We start from the raw sequence: 19764 nt of genomic DNA on the forward strand, positions 1-19764 counted from the left end.
AAAAGACCAAGTCCATATTATGGCAAGAACAGCTCAAATAAGCAAAGAGAAAAGATAGTCCATCATTACTTTATAACATGAAGGTCAGCCAATACGGAAAATGTCAAGAACTTTGAAAGTTTCTTCAAGTGCAGTCACAAAAACCATCAAGTGCTATGATGAAACTGGCTGTCATGAGGACCGCCACAGGAAAGGAAGACCCAGAGTTACCTCTGCTGCGGAGGATAAGTTTATTAGAGTTACCTGGCTCTCATGAGGACCGCCACAGCAATGGAAGACCCAGAGTTACCTCTGCTGCAGAGGATAAGTTTGTTAGAGCTACCAGCCTGAGATTGCAGCCCAAATAAGTAACAGACTCATTTCAACATCCACTGTTCAGAGGAGACTGCGTGAATCAGGCCTCCATGGTCAAATTGCTGCAAAGAAACCACTACTAAAGGACACCAATAAGAAGAAGAGACTTGCTTGGGCCAAGAAACACGAGCAATTGACATTCGACCGGTGGAAATCTGTGCTTTGGTCTGATGAGTCCAAATTTGAGATTTTTGGTTCCAACCACCGTGTCTTTGTGAGACGCAGAGTAGGTGAACGGATGATCTCTGCATGTGTGGTTGCCACCGTGAAGCATGGAGAAGGAGGTGTGATGGTGTGGGGGTGCTTTGCTGGTAACACTGTCAGTGATTTATTTAGAATTCAAGAAACACTTAACCAGCATGACTACCACAGCATTGTTGTTTGTGATGAACACATAGCCTATCATTAATTGCATATAATTGTCAAGAGAGAATCAGATGAATCTGTTGATGAGTGTCAAAGGATAGTTCCAATGTGTTTCTTGTCCCATGTGTTATGTGTGACTCAAAGTGAAATTTGTTCACTGTTTTATCCATTCATCCATTTATTTACTCACTCATGGATTCATTTTTATGCGTTTTTATTATTATACCTGCAACCTGCAAATGTATTATTTTATTTTATTTGCATTCATCCCACCTCAATCATAATGGCACTGCCTCTGTCCCTCAGTCAAGGTTAGGGATGGTGCAGGTTTAAAATCACTTTTTTTTTACCTTTACTTAACTAAGCAAGTCAGTTAAGAACAAATTCTTATTTTCAATGTGTCACGATCGTCGTAAGGAGCGGACCAAAATGCAGCGTGGTATGTGTTCATGATGATATTTTAATTAAAGAAAGCACTGAACACTGAATACAAACTATACAAAACAATAAACGAATAACGACCGTGAAGCTATTATGAGAACTGTGCTGACACAAGCAACTAACATAGACAAGCAACTAACATAGACAATCACCCACAACCCACAATGACAAAACAGGCTACCTAAATATGGTTCCCAATCAGAGACAATGACTAACACCTGCCTCTGATTGAGAACCATATCAGGTCAAACATAGAAATAGACAAATTAGACACACAACATAGAATGCCCCCCCAGCTCACGTCCTGACCAACACTAAAACAAGGAAAACACAAAAGAACTATGGTCAGAACGTGACACAATGACGGCCTAGTGGGTTAACAGTGGGTTAACTGCCTGTTCAGGGGCAAAAAGACAGATTTCCTCTTCAACTCGGGATTTGAACTTGCAACCTTTTGGTTACTAGTCCAACGCTCTAACCACTAAGCTACCCTGTCGCCCCACTTTCAATAAAGCGAGGAGGTAGACAGTGCACTTCTAGAATACAGAGTGGAGCAGAGAGAGAGATGCGGTGATTTGCCACAATGGCTCACAAGCAGCTCAGGTGTGTGAGGGACAGAGTGACGAGGGAAGGAAGAGAATAAGATATCACCATAGCATCTTTCTATGAAATAAAGGACAGAATAAGAGTATGTTGGGGAAAGGATTTGGTTGAGACAGAAGTGGAGGCATTGTACTAAAATAAAAGCCTAGTGAATGGTTCAATATTCCCCTGTAAATACTGCATATTTCCCTGTGTCTCTAAGTCACGTGTCTCTAAGTCTTTCCTCCACAGGGCACTGGGTTCAGGGAGATTAAATATGGGCCCTGCTTTCACATTGGGATTCCCCAGCATGTTCGCACCACACTGCTTTGGTGGTGACACATTGCTAAACTAAATGGATTGGATTGAAAAAGTGCTGTGACTGGGAAGGTCAAGTCAAGTCAAGTCTTCCAATACCACTGAAGCAAGCACAATCTGATTCAGCTCGCCTGCTTTAACTTGGTGCTGGGCTGGCAGACCCCTCCCCACTCCCCTACTCTCTTCCTACTAATACCATATAGTTAAAGCTGTGTATATGCAAACATATCCAGTAGATATGGAATAAGAAGTGAAAACTGGTGGATGAAATCAGAACAATACTATAACTGATTGGTTTCATAAACTGTGATCTGTTATAACAAGTGAATTAAGGTCATATATGACATACCCTTAGGAATAAAAAGGGAAAAAACGGAATGAAATAATTGTGCTGAGTTTAACTGTGTCTTAATCTAAATAAAGCTTTACCTCTTGTCTCAGACCATTCTTTGTGACGTAATGCCCAGACAGAGGCGGAGATGGTCCTGCATACAGAGCCACAGCATACTGCAGCTAGAGAGAGAGAGACAGAGAGAGAGACAGAGAGAGAGAGAGAGAGAGAGACACAGAGAGAGAGAGACACACAGAGAGAGAGAGAGAGAGAGAGAGAGAGAGAGAGAGAGAGAGAGAGAGAGAGAGAGAGAGAGAGAGCGTGCCCATTCACATACATTCATGTGCACAAATGTACACACACCCTCACCAATGTGCACAAATCAACGTTCAGATGATCATGACGTATACAACATACACCCCCTGAACATATTGTGCATGCAGGCTCTTTAAAGTGCACACACAAAGTCTCTGCTCACAAGCGGCAGCAGTCGGGAAATGTCCAATGGGCCAGTGCTGAAACCGGGGAAACTATTTATAGCTATTGCCATTCATGGATTAAATAAGGTCAATATATGTATGTCTTTTTTTATCTCTTCACTGTGTCCCTGTTTTTCTTTTCCTGCAGAGTCGCTCATCTGCTATGTTGCTATCTAAAGCAATCTCTCAATCTCCCAAGCACACTTACACAGTCGCACGCATAGACCAACTCAAAAATACGAATTAAAAGAGCATGGAATATACGTGGACATTGACCCAGGAATTCACAGATATGTTTTATGACACATCTATAGGCAAGTGTGAACCAGGCTGTATGTAGCCTAGCGTGTGCAAGCTGAAGATGCGGGTGGGGTGGAGGGCAGGCTTGGTGCTGTTTCCATGGAAACAGAGAAGTCAGCACATCTGTACTTCTGCCACTGTCACAGCTGGATCTGCCGGGTTCCCCCTGCTGCTTCTTAACCACTGCCCTCAGTGCGATCTCGTTTCACACCACATCACAGCACGCACAGCCAGCTCTCTAGTACAAACATGTCTCAGATCAGATTACAGTACTATCACAAGCAGCTATTGCAGAGCATCAATGATGTCATGAGCAAAGGCAGTTGGAAGGGGATGTTGGAATATGAGGACTGCAGAAATTACACTCTGATCCATCTCCCAATCCCAGCATTTTGTGCAAAAACCAAACTCTAAAATCCTCACTCTCACTCTCGTCCATCTCTCTTTCTGTCCATCTCTGTGTCTGTGTGTATGTCCCCGCTCTCTCTCTGTGTCTCTGTGGCTGGGAGTAAGGGAGGACAGAAGCTCTAATTAGAATGCGAGGGAGCGAGTCACTGCTGTAAATTGAAAACATATTGATTCCCTGTGCTCTGCTCTCCAGAGTGTGGAAACAGCAAAGGGAGAGAGAGAGAGAGAGAGAAAGAGAGTGAGAGAGAGAGAGAGAGAGAGAGAGAGAATGGTGGACTACAGGGAAAAGGGGGGATGAGCCTCACAGATAAAGTATTTCCTTGAAATGAACATGGGAACATTAGCATATAGTGGTCTCATAAGTCTTCCAACTTATAGTGCATTCGGAAAGTATTCAGACCCCTTGACTTTTTCCACAAATTTGTTACGTTGCAGCCTTATTCTAAAATTGATCAAATAAAATGTCTTCCTCATCAATATACAGACAATACCCTGTAATGGAAAAAGCGATAACAGGTTTAAAGAAATTTTAGCAAATTTATCAAAATAAAAAACAGATACCTTATAAGTGTTCAGACCCTTTGCTATAAGACTCGAAATTGAGCTCAGGTGCATCCTGTTTCCATTGATCATCCTTGAGATGTTTCTACAACTTGATTGGAGTCCACCTGTGGTAAATTCAATTGATTGGACATGATTTGGAAAGGCACACACCTGTTTAAATAAGGTCCCACAGTTGACAGTGCATGTCAGAGCAAAAACCAAGCCAAGAGGTCGAAGGAATTGTCCGTAGAGGCTTGAGACAGGATTATGTCCAGGTACAGATCTGGGGAAGGGTACCAAAACATTTCTGCAGCATTGAAGGTCCCCAAGAACACAGTGGCTGTCACGGCCGTTAAAAGAAGAGGACGAAGGTGCAGCATGGTGAGTGTACATTTTCTCTTTATTTGGAAAATGCGCCAAACAAAACAATAGGCCGTCACTGGAGGCTTCGTGCCATGACTACTCACTGGAGGCTTCTTGCCATGGATCATCACTGGAGGCTTCATGCCATGACTACTCACTGGAGGCTTCTTGCCATGGATCATCACTGGAGGCTTCGTGCCATGACTACTCACTGGAGGCTTCTTGCCATGGAACATCACTGGAGGCTTCGTGCCATGACTACTCACTGGAGGCTTCTTGCCATGGATCATCACTGGAGGCTTCGTGCCATGGATCATCACTAGAGGCTTCTTGCTATGGATCATCACTGGAGGGTTCTTGCCATGGATCATCACTGGAGGCTTTGTGCCATGGATCATCACTAGAGGCTTCTTGCTATGGATCATCACTGGAGGGTTCTTGCCATGGATCATCACTGGAGGCTTCTTGCCATGGATCATCACTGGAGGCTTCTTGCCATGGATCATCACTGGAGTCTTCTTGCCATGGATCATCACTAGAGGCTTCTTGCTATGGATCATCACTGGAGGGTTCTTGCCATGGATCATCACTGGAGGCTTTGTGCCATGGATCATCACTGGAGACTTCTTGCCATGGATCATCACTGGAGACTTCTTGCCATGGATCATCACTGGAGGGTTCTTGCCATGGATCATCACTGGAGGATTCGTGCCATGGATCATCACTGGAGGCTTCTTGCCATGGATCATCACTGGAGGCTTCTTGCCATGGATCATCACTGGAGGATTCGTGCCATGGATCATCACTGGAGGCTTCTTGCCATGGATCATAACTGGAGGCATCGGGTCATGGATCATCACTGGAGGCTTCTTGCCATGGATCATCACTGGAGGCTTCGTGCCTTGGATCATCACTGGAGTAGAGAGACACACGGGAGGCCTGGCTCTGGGAGCAGGCACAGGACTCACCAGGCTGGGGAGACATACAGGAGGCTTAGTTCTTGACAGAGGCACTGGATACACTGGGCCGTGGAGGCGCACTGGCGGTCTCGAGCGCAGAGCTGGCACAACCCGTTCTGGCTGGATGCCCACTTCCACCCGGCAAATGCGGGAAGCTGGCACAGAGCACACCGGCCTGTGAATGCTCACTCGCGACACCGTGCGCATCACCCCATAGCACGGTGTCTGACCAGTTACATGCTCGCCATGGTAAGCACGAGGAGTTGGCTCAGGTCTCCAACCTGACTCTGCCAAACTCCCCCCCAAAAAAATGTTTGTGGCTGCCTCTCAGGCTTCCTTGCTAGCCGTGTTCCCTCATAACGCTGGGCCCCTTTACCAGCTGCCTTCGTCTTCCTCTCTGCTTCTACCTGCTCCCACGGCAGGCGATCCTTTCCGGCCAGGATCTCCTCCCACGTCCAGGATCCCTTGCCATTCAAAATGTCCTCCCACGTTCATTCCTCCTTACCACGCTGCTTGGTCCGTTTGTGGTGGGAAGTTCTGTCACGGCCGTTAAAAGAAAAGGACCAAGGTGCAGCGTGGTGAGTGTACATTTTCTCTTTATTTGGAAAATGACGCCGAACAAAACAATAAACACTACAAAAACAAATTGTGAAGCTAAAGGCTATGTGCCATAAACAAAAGTCAACTTCCCAACAAGACAGGTGGAAAACAGGGCTACCTAAGTATGGTTCTCAATCAGAGACAACGATAGACAGCTGTCCCTGATTGCGAACCCTACCCGGCCAAAACCTAGAAATACAAATAATAGAATATAGAATACCCACCCCAACTCACACCCTGACAAAACCAAAATATAGACATAAAAAGGATCTCTAAGGTCAGGGAGTGACAGTGGCCTCCATCATTATTATTATTTTTAATTATGTAACCTTCACTTAACTGGGGAAGTCAGTTAAGAACAAATTCTTATTTACAATTGGCCTACACCGGCCAAACCCGGACAATGCTGGGCCAATTTTGCACCACCCTCTGGGACTCACAGTCAAAAGGGCCTTGGTCAGGGAGGTGACCAAGAACCAGAAGGTCACTCTGACAGAGCTCCAGGGTTCCTCTGTGGAGATGGGAGAACCTTCCAGAAGAACAACCATCTCACTCCACCAATCAGGCCTTTATGGTAGAGTGGCTAGACAGAAGCCACTCCTCAGTAAAAGGCACATGGCAGCCCGCTTGGAGTTTGCCAAAATGCATCATAAGGACTCTCAGACCATAAGAAACAAGATTGTCTGGTCTGATGAAACTAAGATTGAACTCTTTGGCCTGAATGCCAAACATCACGTCTGGAGGAAACCTGGCACCATCCCTTCGGTAATGCATGTTGGTGGCAGCATCATGCTCTGGGGATGTTTTTCAGCGGCAGGAAATGGGAGACTAATCAGGATCGAGGGAAAGATGAACAGAGCAAAGTACAGAGAGATCCTTGATGAAAACCTGCTCCAGACTGCTCAGGACCTCAGACTGCAGCAAAGATTCACCTTCCAACAGGACAACAACTCTAAGAACACAGCCAAGACTACACAGGTGTGGCTTCGGGACAAGACTCTGAATGTCCTTGAATGGCCCAGCCAGAGCCCAGACTTGAACCCGATCAAACATCTCTGGAGAGACCTGAAAATAGCTGTGCGTTGATGCTCCCCATCCAACCTGACAGAGCTTGAGAAGATCTGCAGAGAAATATGAGAGAAACTCCCCAAATACAGGTGTGCCATGCTTGTAGCCTCATACCCTAGAAGACTCGTGGCTGTAATCGCTGCCAAACGTACTTCAACAAAGTACTGAGTAAAGGGCCTGAATACTTAGGTAAATGTCATATTTCAGTTTACATTTTTTGAAATTTCTAAAAACCTGGTTTTGTTTTGTCATTATGAGGTATTGTATCTAGTTGATGAGCAAAAACAACTATGTAATACATTCTAGAATAAGGCTGTAATGTAACAAAATGTGGAAAAAGTCAATGGGTCTGAATACTTTCCAAATGCACTGTATTTGCTTTAGGCCCATTCACACCATAGAAAAATATTGATTAATGAAGAAATGCCAGAGCGAGAGAATGACCAAGCATTGAAGTGGCACACCACGAAATAGGAGCAGAGAGAGAGAGAAAGAATGGTCATTCATTACCTCCAGCCACACCCCCATTAAATATGGACAAACCACTCCCCTTTATCCATTATACACACCTGATTGATTATGGGAACAGGGTGAAAGTTGGAGGGAGGAAAACAGTGGACAGCGAGAGAGGTGTGTGGGTGTCTGTCTGTCTGTCTGTCTGTGCGTGCGTGCGCGTGTGTGTGTGTGTGTTGAGGGTACAATCAGGCCCTTGCTGAGCCTGTATGTCTGTTAGAGACAGAACACAAGCAGAAATTAAATGGGAAAAGACAGATGGTAAGTTCGAAGTGAGTAGCTGTCAGTTTGAGTCGCACACGTACCTGTGTGTCTGCCCCTGGGCACTGCAATAACATCCTCACTCAGTACAGCACTGTCTCTCCATAGTACAGCAGTAACAATAATTGCCTTCAACAGCACCAGGCACTGAACACATACTGCTCCAATGCTGAGATATTGAGTGTCATGTAGACTGGTCACACCACTCTGCCAGACAGAGTGCCTTGCAGAAAGCATGCACAGCCCTCATGTTTTTAGTTGCACAATTACATTGATGCACCATGTAGGCTATGTTTCTGATAGCACTGACGTTGTACATAGGGAAATCACATAAGGTTATGCCAGATAGAGAAACATGAAAAAAGCATATGAAGCATTATACATCTGCATACATTCACCAACATGTGCACAAGATACAATGCTCCAGCGGGCATTCACAATTTTGTGCAAAATCCCCATATCTTTTATGGAACATTGGGTGACCAAGACAATGACCCAGTATTGAACCCTGATTGGATGCCATCCAGGCGGCCAGTGTGGATCACAACCGCAGAACACCAGTCAGGTGAAGAAGCTGAGGCGCTGCAGCAGAGAGAGACAGCCATGTCAGAACGCTCACTCAGCTCAGAGCAGGCACCCGGGGATCAGAGAGGAACCGCTGCTGACGGAGCAGTGTCCTCAACATGCAACACAGCCGCAGAACACTGGAGAACACAGCTACACAAAGACGCAGAAGACTGGGGATCACAGCAGAACAGTTGAGAAGAACACAGGCTAACACAGGCCAACACCACAGAACACAGTGGAACAAGACAGAGAGGAACCAAGGAACCAAGGAATAGAGGAACAGAGGAATACAGGAACAGAGGAATAGAGGAATAGAGGAACAGAGGAACAGAGGAATACAGGAACAGAGTAATAGAAGAATACAGGAACAGAGTAATAGAGGCACAGAGGAGTAGAGGAATACAGGAACAGAGGAATACAGGAACAGAGGAATACAGGAACAGAGGAGTAGAGGAATACAGGAACAGAGAAATACAGGAACAGAGGAATAGAGGAATACAGGAACAGAGGAATACAGGAATACAGGAACAGAGGAATAGAGGAACAGAGTAATAGAGGAATAGATGAAAACAGGAACAGAGGAATAGAAGAATACAGGAACAGAGGAACAGAGGAATAGAGAAACAGAAGAATAGAGGAACAGAGTAATAGAGGAATAGAGAAACAGAAGAATAGAGGAACAGAGTAATAGAGGAATAGATGAAAACAGGAACAGAGGAATAGAATAATAGATGAAAACAGGAATAGAAGAATACAGGAACAGAGGAATAGAGGAACAGAGTAATAGAGGAATAGATGAAAACAGGAACAGAGGAATAGAAGAATACAGGAACAGAGGAACAGAGGAATAGAGAAACAGAAGAATAGAGGAACAGAGGAACAGAGGAATAGAGAAACAGAAGAATACAGGAACAGAGGAATAGAGGAACAGAGTAATAGAGGAATAGATGAAAACAGGAACAGAGGAATAGAATAATAGATTAAAACAGGAATAGAAGAATACAGGAACAGATGAATAGAGGAACAGAGTAATAGAGGAATAGATGAAAACAGGAACAGAGGAATAGAAGAATACAGGAACAGAGGAACAGAGGAATAGAGAAACAGAAGAATAGAGGAACAGAGGAACAGAGGAATAGAGAAACAGAAGAATAGAGGAATAGATGAAAACAGGAACAGAGGAAAATAAGAATACAGAAACAGAGGAACAGAGGAATAGAGAAACAGAAGAATAGAGGAACAGAGGAACAGAGGAATAGAGAAACAGAAGAATAGAGGAACAGATGAATGGAGGAACAGAGGAACAGAGGAATAGAGAAACAGAAGAATAGAGGAACAGAGGAATAGAAGAATAGAGAAACAGAAGAATAGAGGAATAGATGAAAACAGGAACAGAGGAAAATAAGAATACAGAAACAGAGGAACAGAGGAATAGAGAAACAGAAGAATAGAGGAACAGAGGAATAGAGGAACAGAGGAACAGAGGAATAGAGAAACAGAAGAATAGAGGACCAGAGGAATAGAAGAATAGAGAAACAGAAGAATAGAGGAACAGAGGAATAGAAGAATAGAGAAACAGAAGAATAGAGAAACAGAAGAATAGAGAAACAGAAGAATAGAGGAACAGAGGAATAGAAGAATAGAGAAACAGAAGAATAGAGGAACAGAAGAACAGAGGAATAGAGAAACAGAAGAATAGAGGAATAGATGAAAACAGGAACAGAGGAAAATAAGAATACAGAAACAGAGGAACAGAGGAATAGAGAAACAGAAGAATACAGGAACAGAGGAAAAGAGGAATAGAGAAACAGAAGAATTCAGGAACAGAGGAATAGAGGAACAGAGTAATAGAGGAATAGATGAAAACAGGAACAGAGGAATATAAGAATACAGGAACAGAGGAACAGAGGAATAGAGAAACAGAAGAATAGAGGAACAGAGGAACAGAGGAATAGAGAAACAGAAGAATAGAGGAATAGATGAAAACAGGAACAGAGGAAAATAAGAATACAGAAACAGAGGAACAGAGGAATAGAGAAACAGAAGAATAGAGGAATAGATGAAAACAGGAACAGAGGAAAATAAGAATACAGAAACAGAGGAACAGAGGAATAGAGAAACAGAAGAATAGAGGAACAGAGGAATAGAAGAATAGAGAAACAGAAGAATAGAGAAACAGAAGAATAGAGGAACAGAGGGATAAGGGAAGAGTAGATAGCGGGGTAGGGAGGAATTGTGGCACCTGACATGCGAGTGATTCAATTCATTATACAGATAATAAATCTAGTGGAGAGAGGGGAGGAAGGTGGGGATGGTGGCAAGGGAAGATGTTTGGTACATTGTCTTTTGACTGTCTGAATCTAGTTGGATGGAACTGGAATGCAAACAATTTTGTGGCAACTCTCAGTCTGAGAATGGGACTGCTGTGGAGACTGTGGTCTGTCAGTTGGTAACGATGAGAAACAATAAGTAGGTCCATGCACCCCACATCCACCTGGTGAAGAGAAGACTAGCACCCCCTGGTGAATGAGTCTAGTTATTCTGGCAGCCAGCTGCCAGTCATCAGCTTTATCTAAAATAACTGCCAATGGCCACAATGAAAACATTATGCTATCCATTTAGAGGGTAGGAAATTGTTGTACTTTTACACTGTCCTGTGAAACAGACTGGAAAATGAAAGCAAGGGATGACATTTGAGTGGGGTCAGCAATGGGATGAGCTTGGTGGATTCATGCAGTTTGTCCAACACAACCATATCCATTGTACACCCTGTTAATATAGACTACAGAAGCACATGATGCACTGTAGTGTTAGCCCCTATGGCAGCAGTGCAGCCCTGTCTCTGGGGTCCCTTCCTCCCTGCCTCAGAGCAGAGCTGTAGAGACTAGAGAGATCGGCCCCAGAGACCAAACGGCTCCAGGGGAGAACCTCGCCCAGAGACTCCCACTTAACAGGGATCCCCTTCATTTAACAGGGATCCCCTTCATTTAACAGGGATTGAGACTAGCGTTCAAAGGCTGCTGCCTCCTTCAAAGTGGGCCAACACTTTTCTTCCCTCTCCTCCCTCTCCTCCATCTTTTTTTACTCCAGAGCACAATTTACTTAAAGCATTCCTTAAGCCAATGCTCCAGGGGTGCTTTGCCAAGGCCCTGATTAGGCCGGACCTACAGATTGACATAGAGTCCATTTGGGAGTTGTGTGGGTGCGGAACTGGGCTCCCTCTGATTGGTGCAGGCTCGCCTGTCAGGGGTAATTGTTTAATAAATGCAAGGGTGTCCCAAATCCTGGCCGCGACGGCGAATCAGAGAGGTCTTTAGTCAGAGCAAAAGGCCCCCCTCCCAGATGGGTAGTGGTAGTGTGAGTGAGGGGTCCAGATCGGATGAAGCGAGGGGAAGGGAAAGCAAACGAAGACACACAGAAAGACAGATGAAAAATACACACAAATATGAGGGTGAAATGAAGGTGCTGTTTATTGACATAGGAAAAAATGCATTTTCCACAGGACTAGGGATTACAGAGACTAAGCATTTTTCATCTTGACCCAGATGAGAGGAATGGAGGAAGAAATAAGGAGAGAGAGGACACCGTGCGCTGAGTAAAAGGTATGTGAGGTTTCCATTCAGAGCAAGATACCGATGAAAATGTTTCATCTCAGTCGCACATTAAAGACCTACAGTGTGAGGGAGTGTTTCTCTGTTCAGAACTGATAAATGCTGAAATAAGAGAAACACACATCACCTTGTCCAAACGTGTCACGGAGACATTGGCCACAGCTCATAATCTAATGCTTGGGAAGAAGATGATGATGACTTTTATTTTATGATGAAGCTCCCAGCTATTCAACCTGCACAGACCAGATGACAGAGCCAGTGGTATGTGTGTGCCAGGGCCAGGTTTCTGCTCACCTTATAGGCTCAAGTGTTTATTTGATATCCAATGGAAGGGCTGTGTAGATCAGAGGTGGGTCCCATGGGTCTAATACATCAGGCTCATTAATGAGTGGGGCGCTAGGGACTGCCAATACAGTCAGTAACCAGGTTCAAAATGGCCTGCATTATAAAAACACTCAAATTAGGACAGATGACTATGGCCAGCAGGTTTTCCTGATCATGTGACTTGCCCAGGAAAGTCTCTTGGCCCAGTTAGATTGTACCTAAAAAGTTTTTCCAGATCATGTCGATCTTGCGTTGACATCTCACTCCAACCCTATGCAACAGTCGCTGTGGACCCGATATCCAGCTCCCAGTCCCCAGTTCCCAGTCCCCAGCTCCCAGTCCCCAGATCCCAGCTCCCAGCTCCCAGTCCCCAGCTCCCAGCTCCCAGTCCCCAGCTCCCAGTCCCCAGCTCCCAGTCCCCAGCTCCCAGCTCCCTGCTCCCAGCTCCCAGCTGCCAGTCCCCAGCTCCAAGCTCCCAGTCCCCAGCTCCCAGCTCCCTGCTCCCAGCTCCCAGTCCCCAGCTCCCAGCTCCCCAGCTCTCAGCTCCCAGCTCCCAGTCCCCAGCTCCCAGTCCTCAGCTCCCAGCTCCCAGTCCCCAGCTCCCAGCTCCCTGCTCCCAGCTCCCAGTCCCCAGCTCCCAGCTCCCAGTCCCCAGCTCCCAGCTCCCAGCTCCCAGTCCCTAGCTCCCAGTCCCCAGCTCCCAGCTCCCAGTCCCCAGCTCCCAGTCCCCAGCTCCAAGCTCCCAGTCCCCAGCTCCCAGCTCCCTGCTCCCAGCTCCCAGTCCCCAGCTCCCAGCTCCCCAGCTCCCAGCTCCCAGCTCCCTGCTCCCAGCTCCCAGTCCCCAGCTCCCAGCTCCCAGTCCCCAGCTCCCAGCTCCCTGCTCCCAGCTCCCTGCTCCCAGCTCCCAGTCCCCAGCTCCCAGGTCCCAGTCCCCAGCTCCCAGCTCCCCAGCTCCCAGTCCCCAGCTCCCAGTCCCCAGCTCCCAGTCCCCAGCTCCCAGCTCCCAGCTCCCAGCTCCTAGTCCCCAGCTCCCAGTCCCCAGCTCCCAGTCCCAATCCATTGTTCATGCATCAGTTTATTTGCTCCATCGGTTTGTTGAGATCACAGAGTCCCTGGCCAAAACTAGCAGTGCTATTTGTTTGCTAATTGCTCAGTAAAGCCACTGGGACACGGGCTAATGGGCCCCCAGATCTGTGTACATGGCTGGGTTGGTTAAACATTAGAGATGAGTGATGGAGGGAGAAGCCTGCCATAGTTGAAGAGTTAGACTGAATAATCACCAGGAAGATCAAATGAATGGGCCTTATTGCGAGGAGCAAGAGTCGACACGACTCCACCCTAATGGAATGGCAGAAAAATATCCATACGCAAACTATAGCCATACATTGCATGAGTTAATTGCACAAATGTATGGTAGGCCTATGGTTGGTTCTCTAAGGCAGTCCAGAGAGCACATATTAATACAACACTTATTGCATTGTTATGTCGAGATCACAACTTATTTATCTTCTGATCACGACATAACCAAAGTTGTTTTGTCGAGATCACAAGATAAACTCTATAAATATGAGTGGATTTCTTGACGATAGATTGACAGCAGTGTCATAGTGGACCAAAGGCAGTAAGACTCTACAAAGATCTAAGATCTTTGATTAGAGCACAACTGTTGTCAGTATCCTATAGGCCTGAGCCTTCTTATCAAAGCTCCAGCAATATAAGACAAACTGAGGAATTACAAACTGCACATGTTACAGTATGGGATGGTGATACCTAGTCAGTCAGACAACTGAATGCATTCAACCAAAATGTGTCTTCCAAATTTAACCCAACCCCTCTGAATCAGAGAGAGATGCCGGGGGCTGCCTTGATCAATGTCATCTGCACAGTGGTTTTTGGGGGTAAACTGCTTTGCTCAAGCGCAGAACAGCAGTTTTTTTCCACCTTGCCAGCTCGGGGATTCAAACCAGTGACCTTTCAGTTACTGGCCCAACGCTCTTAACTGGTAGGCTACCTGCCGCCCGAAATGTGTCAGTGAGATGCTTTTTATAACTGGATGAATGGCGGTGCTGTCCTTCAGTAACACAACATTTTGCCCACCATTTATGGCTGAAATGACAAATAGACTGTAACCTTCATGAAATGTTTGAGTATTTAAAAACAACTTCATCTGTTTTACTAGTTTTATTTTTCTGTACTAGTTTTTAATTGTTGTTTGTGACTGTGTTTGGCTGGTATTGACAGGACAACCTCCCTGTTAAAACTATTCAAGAAATTCAAATAAACTTTCATTGGTAGTCTGCAACCACAAACCTCAATGTTAACTTTTCTTGCCGTAAACAGTCAACATTCAATTTAAAACAGTAGTGCAACATCACTTTTACATCTTTAAAATTGGGTTGTACTGGAGCCAAAACTGGAAGCAATATATAACTACCAGACAAAATGCAATTTCTGCCTGGGTTAATCCCTTATCAATATAAAAATGGATGCTTTGATCCACCCTTGGCTCTGCCTTAGCCATATTGTCAAGCTATCATCAATACATCCACTCCTATGTATAGAGTTCATCTCGTGAACTCGACAGAACAACGTTTGTTATGTCATGATCACAAGAAAATATCTCCACAATAGGAGGGAATAATTTTCTAATGCCCGCTCTGCACTTCCCTTGTTCTTTCTATAGCTGTTGGAATGAAACGCTCAATTGCAGTTGCGGCGCATGAAAGCTAGGGGGAGACAAGCTCCTGAACACTGAACGACGCTTACAGCGCGCGGAGGGAGCTGTCCTTTCAGCACTTTGAGAGTAGACCACACATTCAAGAGCAGTGGCGGACAACCCGCGCGCGTTTCTCTGGCTTCCTACTGCTTAGTTCCCCATTCAGAGTTATTGCAGTGAAGGCGCATGGAGTAATTACATGTATAGGACCGATAAAATATTTTGCTGGCAGAGGCAGGAGCTAATAAATCTGATTGCTTTGCAATTATAAATGACACCGTGATTGTTTGGATCAAAATGGCCAAGTCTGAAAACAGCCCAAAAGCGAGTCCATCTCATAAGGCTGCCCTGCGTCAAAATATGAAAATGTTATTTGGTAGTTAAACAAATTGTGATAGAGGGAGAGAAACCAAAATCTGAGAAATTGGCACCCAAAGTCCCATCCAAGCTAGCACGAAAAATAGTAGTCACGCAATTCAGACTCAATTCAATAAATCATTTTAGGGATTATTTTAGGAACATTATGAGCACCATGAATAGACTGTCATAAAAACCTGGGGTGGCGATAACCCAAAGCACGTTCATAATGCTAATGCATACATATAAAATACAGTTCTCCATAATCCTTCAACCAGTTCTAACTAACCCCACCCCCCTCTTTTCACACACTCACACACACACACACACACACACACGCACATATATACCCATACACACACAAAACCAGCCCGCAACCCCCGCACCCCCTACTCACCCCTCCCTCCACTCCAGAAATGGAATTAAAATATTTAATAGGCTATCTTTCCAGCATCGGTGGACGAGCACTGTAGCCTACTAAAGCCAGAGTATAGCATCAGTCAATGTGGGAAGAAAATATGCTCATAATCTTCAGCACTACAATCAGCATTCAAACACTGACATAAACCATCGTTTTAGAGGATAAAACTTCAATTAAATGCATAGCGCTGACACTGACATCCAGAATATACGGACTCCAATTTGCGCCCCTCTCAACAGCTCTGTGGATCGGTGCTGTTGGGTCGGAGTGGCGTGCTCTCGGTCTCTTCCTCCGGTTGTGTAATATTTTTCTAGCCCAGCTACACACTCCTACACCCTCAGAAGAAAAACTCCGCTGTCATCTGAACGAACAAGGGAAGGAACAAGGATTGGAACATATGCTGTCGTTTTTTGCTTTGATTTGCAACTGAGTTTTCTATCAGATTATTTTCGATTTACATGGCGCAAGGGCTATGCAAGTGGGAAGGTTCTGGTTCCGGTTCTGGGTGTGATACAACCGTGCATTTGGATATCCAAGTAACAACAGTATTAACAGTGGTACTAAAACGGATCAGTTCCAGCGGCATCCCCAACTCCTCTTTCTCCTCTTCCCGGCTCTATGTCGAGTAATGGTCGGCTTGCCTTGCTGGATGCACCCCGCTCTCTCCGGATCGTCGACTGCACCCTTTCCAACCGCAAATCCCCATTTTCAGCGGAAACCTTCGAAGAGCTAAGGGCTACATATGGAAACTGGGGATCAGAATTTTAGGAAAAAGGAAATCTAGCGTTTGTTTAATTTGTTTTCGACCTGATTTATCTGTTTCTTTACCAATTAATTGATTTATTCATTGGGCTTGATTTCTTTATTCCATTGTTGGTTGATTTATAAAATTGATGCAAGCCCTATAGTATTTTACCTTCTTATATAATATAGACCCCAGGAATATTTTCATTTGTTTCCACTGGACTTAAATCGTCCATTTATTTACAATTGCTTTTCTTATTTTCCCTGTCCTTCATTTCCCGTCCCTGTTTCTCTCCTTGCTTTTCCATCTAGACTATAATAGCCCTCACATAGCGTTATTCAAACATAATTAAACATAAAATATATACAAATTCAACATTATATGCCAACAATAATTGTAATTAATTTCGCATCTAAGAGACGTATTGACTTGCCAGGCAGGATTGTTGTAAGCCTACCATTACTCTAACACCACTCTTTTCTTCATCCATTTCAGCTCATATTCATTCAGTGCTGTCCATAAAATAGTACTTATCTGCTAACCTTGCACATCAAGAAACACATTGCCAGCAATCTACATGTGTTAAATGCTACATTGTAAAGCATGAGACAAAAGCTAGTCTCAAAGCGTAATAGCCTACTGAATTTTGATTGACGCTATCCCCTTTTCCATTTATATTACAGTCTCTCTCTACCTATCACTTACGGTGATTGTATAATATACATAATATTATCTTTACATTAGTAGGTTTATGCTGCAACTGCCAGTGTAGGCTAGTTGTAGTCATAGGGATAACAGTTGACGCTATAGTCCATTTTAGAGGCCATTACCTTGTCCATAATTCTTATATTTGGGGTAACATTTAGTAAGAACCCATCTGGGGAGAGAGACACCGCGTCCTCCTCCACAAACTACCCTAAAAGACAACCCAATTTCTCTTAGTCAGTCCTCACCCAAACGCAACCATAAGGTTCCTACCGCATCCACCTCCTTCCCCCTCCTTTCGCTCAAATATATCCCATTTTTTTAGTTTGGTTTGGTCCCGTAAATTTTCAAATATTTATTTCCTATATATCAAGAGGAAAGGGGGTCCCCCTTTCATGGAATGCGGAAATATGGGTCTGTTTGACCGCGGAGTTCAGATGCTATTGACCACGGTCGGCGCATTTGCCGCCTTCAGTCTCATGACCATCGCGGTTGGCACGGACTACTGGCTGTACTCGCGCGGCACGTGCAAGTCAAAGTCGGTCAGCGATAACGAGACCAGCAAGAAGAACGAAGAGGTGATGACCCATTCGGGATTGTGGAGGACGTGTTGCTTAGAAGGTAATTGAGCATGCTTTTGGCAGTCACTTTATTTTCTCCATGTCAGTATACCATAGTGGTTACATTACCTTTGGCTACATGTAGTAAAACCTATACCATTCGTTGACGTTATAACTTTTATCCCCTCCTTTGCTTTTCTACTGACAAATGCTATGTGGTTCAATTTTATCTTAAGCCCCATACAGTGTATCAAATACAGAATTGGGCCAATGAACTACTGTAAGAACCCTCCATTTCACACCTCTTAGGCCTATACACAATCCCCAAACCACACCTTCAAAACATGACTTTTCTACATTCTTTGCCACCAGTCGATTGTATTGTTCAAAACAGCACCAAGTGACCATGCCATTCTTCAAACATTTCTAATTGTGAAAACATATGATAATGACCAGTGCACAAGAGCAACAGAGTGTCAGCCATTCCTGTCAAATGTCTATTTCCATCCAGACCCCACATTTGACCTCGGTTTGATGGGGTACCTTAACAGTGCTTGTCATTTACCCTTTGACCTGGCAGTGCTTAGTATTTTCTGAGTTGTCAAACACAGTCACCTCTCAAGCGCAGGTTCAAGACCACCTCCCACGTCTTGACTTGACACACAGTGGGGTCTTGTTTGCTGTCATGCTCTGGCGGAGGCGTCAGATGCTGACTTTGAGCGTAACCTTGTGAGGTTACGCAGCGTTACATCTTCTTAGCAGAGAGATTCACACAGGCCTCCTGTCTCTCTGCACACTCCTCTGTCATTTGATAAGCAGTAAGCAGTCAGTCTCAGGTCAGATCTCTGCTCTAACAGCCTGAGGTGAAGTCAGCCCCAGGAAGTGGTTGATGAAAATAATGTCAGTGCCACTCAACTGTAAAGATCTGATGATTTGAACTCTTCAAAATGTGTATGTTTGCACAGAATAAAGTTGTGCTTTTTGTCGTCATGTTAAATTCACATAGGCAAAAATGTATAAAAAAATTGGAAATTACAGGGATGTATTTTTATTTAGATAGTTTTCCTGGGCAATAAAAGTACTGTTGTATGTTAATGTATTAATCGACATTACTGGGTGATTTTGACCAAGGTAGGATGGCTGATATCTGTCAGGGCGGCTTAAGCATCTGCTTAAGGTTTGTTCAAGGACTGTCTGACACCCTGCAGCTACCCTTTCCAGGAGCTCTCTGCACCTGTTCTCCTGTGCTAGCCAGGACATACAGTGGGAGAGCCATTTTAGGTCTCAATGTGACCCTTCACGGGTTAACTACAGCTGTGGAGAGGTTTTCAAAGACTAGAGATTTTTAACCTCTGTTGAAAATTCACACTTCTCTGTGAAGGTGGAGAAAATCAGATGCTGTGATATGACTGGCCTTTGCCTTAGTCAGGCTGTTATGTAATTAACAGACAGTTGTTCATAGTCCAGACCTGACCAAAATCTCCTATACTTGGCACAAGGTGAATTACAATTACAAAGCCCATATGCCGCAGCTTCTCTTTTGTGGCAAGATAACAGCCACCCTCCTTTGAATTGGTGATCCAAATCGCAGGAAATGAACACTGATTTGTAATTTGCGATTCATGAATGGTCTCAGGCCTTGATGAGGGGAGGAAGCGGAGAACGGCACCATCGCATTTACACATCGAGGTCAGATTCATTTGAATACCAATCCAAACGACTTCCTGCTGTGGAAATTGGGCTTAAAAAAACGCAATCGGGTAAATTTATTCATGGGTAATTAGCACAATTTATACAGAAATCTGTGATATTGAAAAATAGGAAGTAAACTGCAGAGCCGGATCCAGCTGCAGTGGAGTGTAAGCAGCAGCT

General features: G+C 44.7%; 1 protein-coding gene across 1 annotated transcript in view; it reads left to right on the forward strand.

Annotated features, from left to right (window-relative positions):
- Positions 1-15903: 15903 nt before the first annotated feature.
- The window catches only part of LOC110485200 (voltage-dependent calcium channel gamma-2 subunit), an 83153-nt gene continuing 79292 nt past the window's right edge, over positions 15904-19764 (forward strand). The window contains exon 1 of the mRNA XM_036941342.2: positions 15904-17953. Coding sequence (XP_036797237.1) covers positions 17728-17953 — 226 coding nt within the window. The 5' untranslated portion in view covers positions 15904-17727. The remainder of the gene's footprint in view (positions 17954-19764) is intronic.

The sequence above is a fragment of the Oncorhynchus mykiss genome, chromosome 13 (assembly GCF_057628025.1).
Source record: "Oncorhynchus mykiss isolate SJ-2025 chromosome 13, ASM5762802v1, whole genome shotgun sequence".
NCBI classification, from domain to species: Eukaryota; Metazoa; Chordata; class Actinopteri; order Salmoniformes; family Salmonidae; genus Oncorhynchus; species Oncorhynchus mykiss.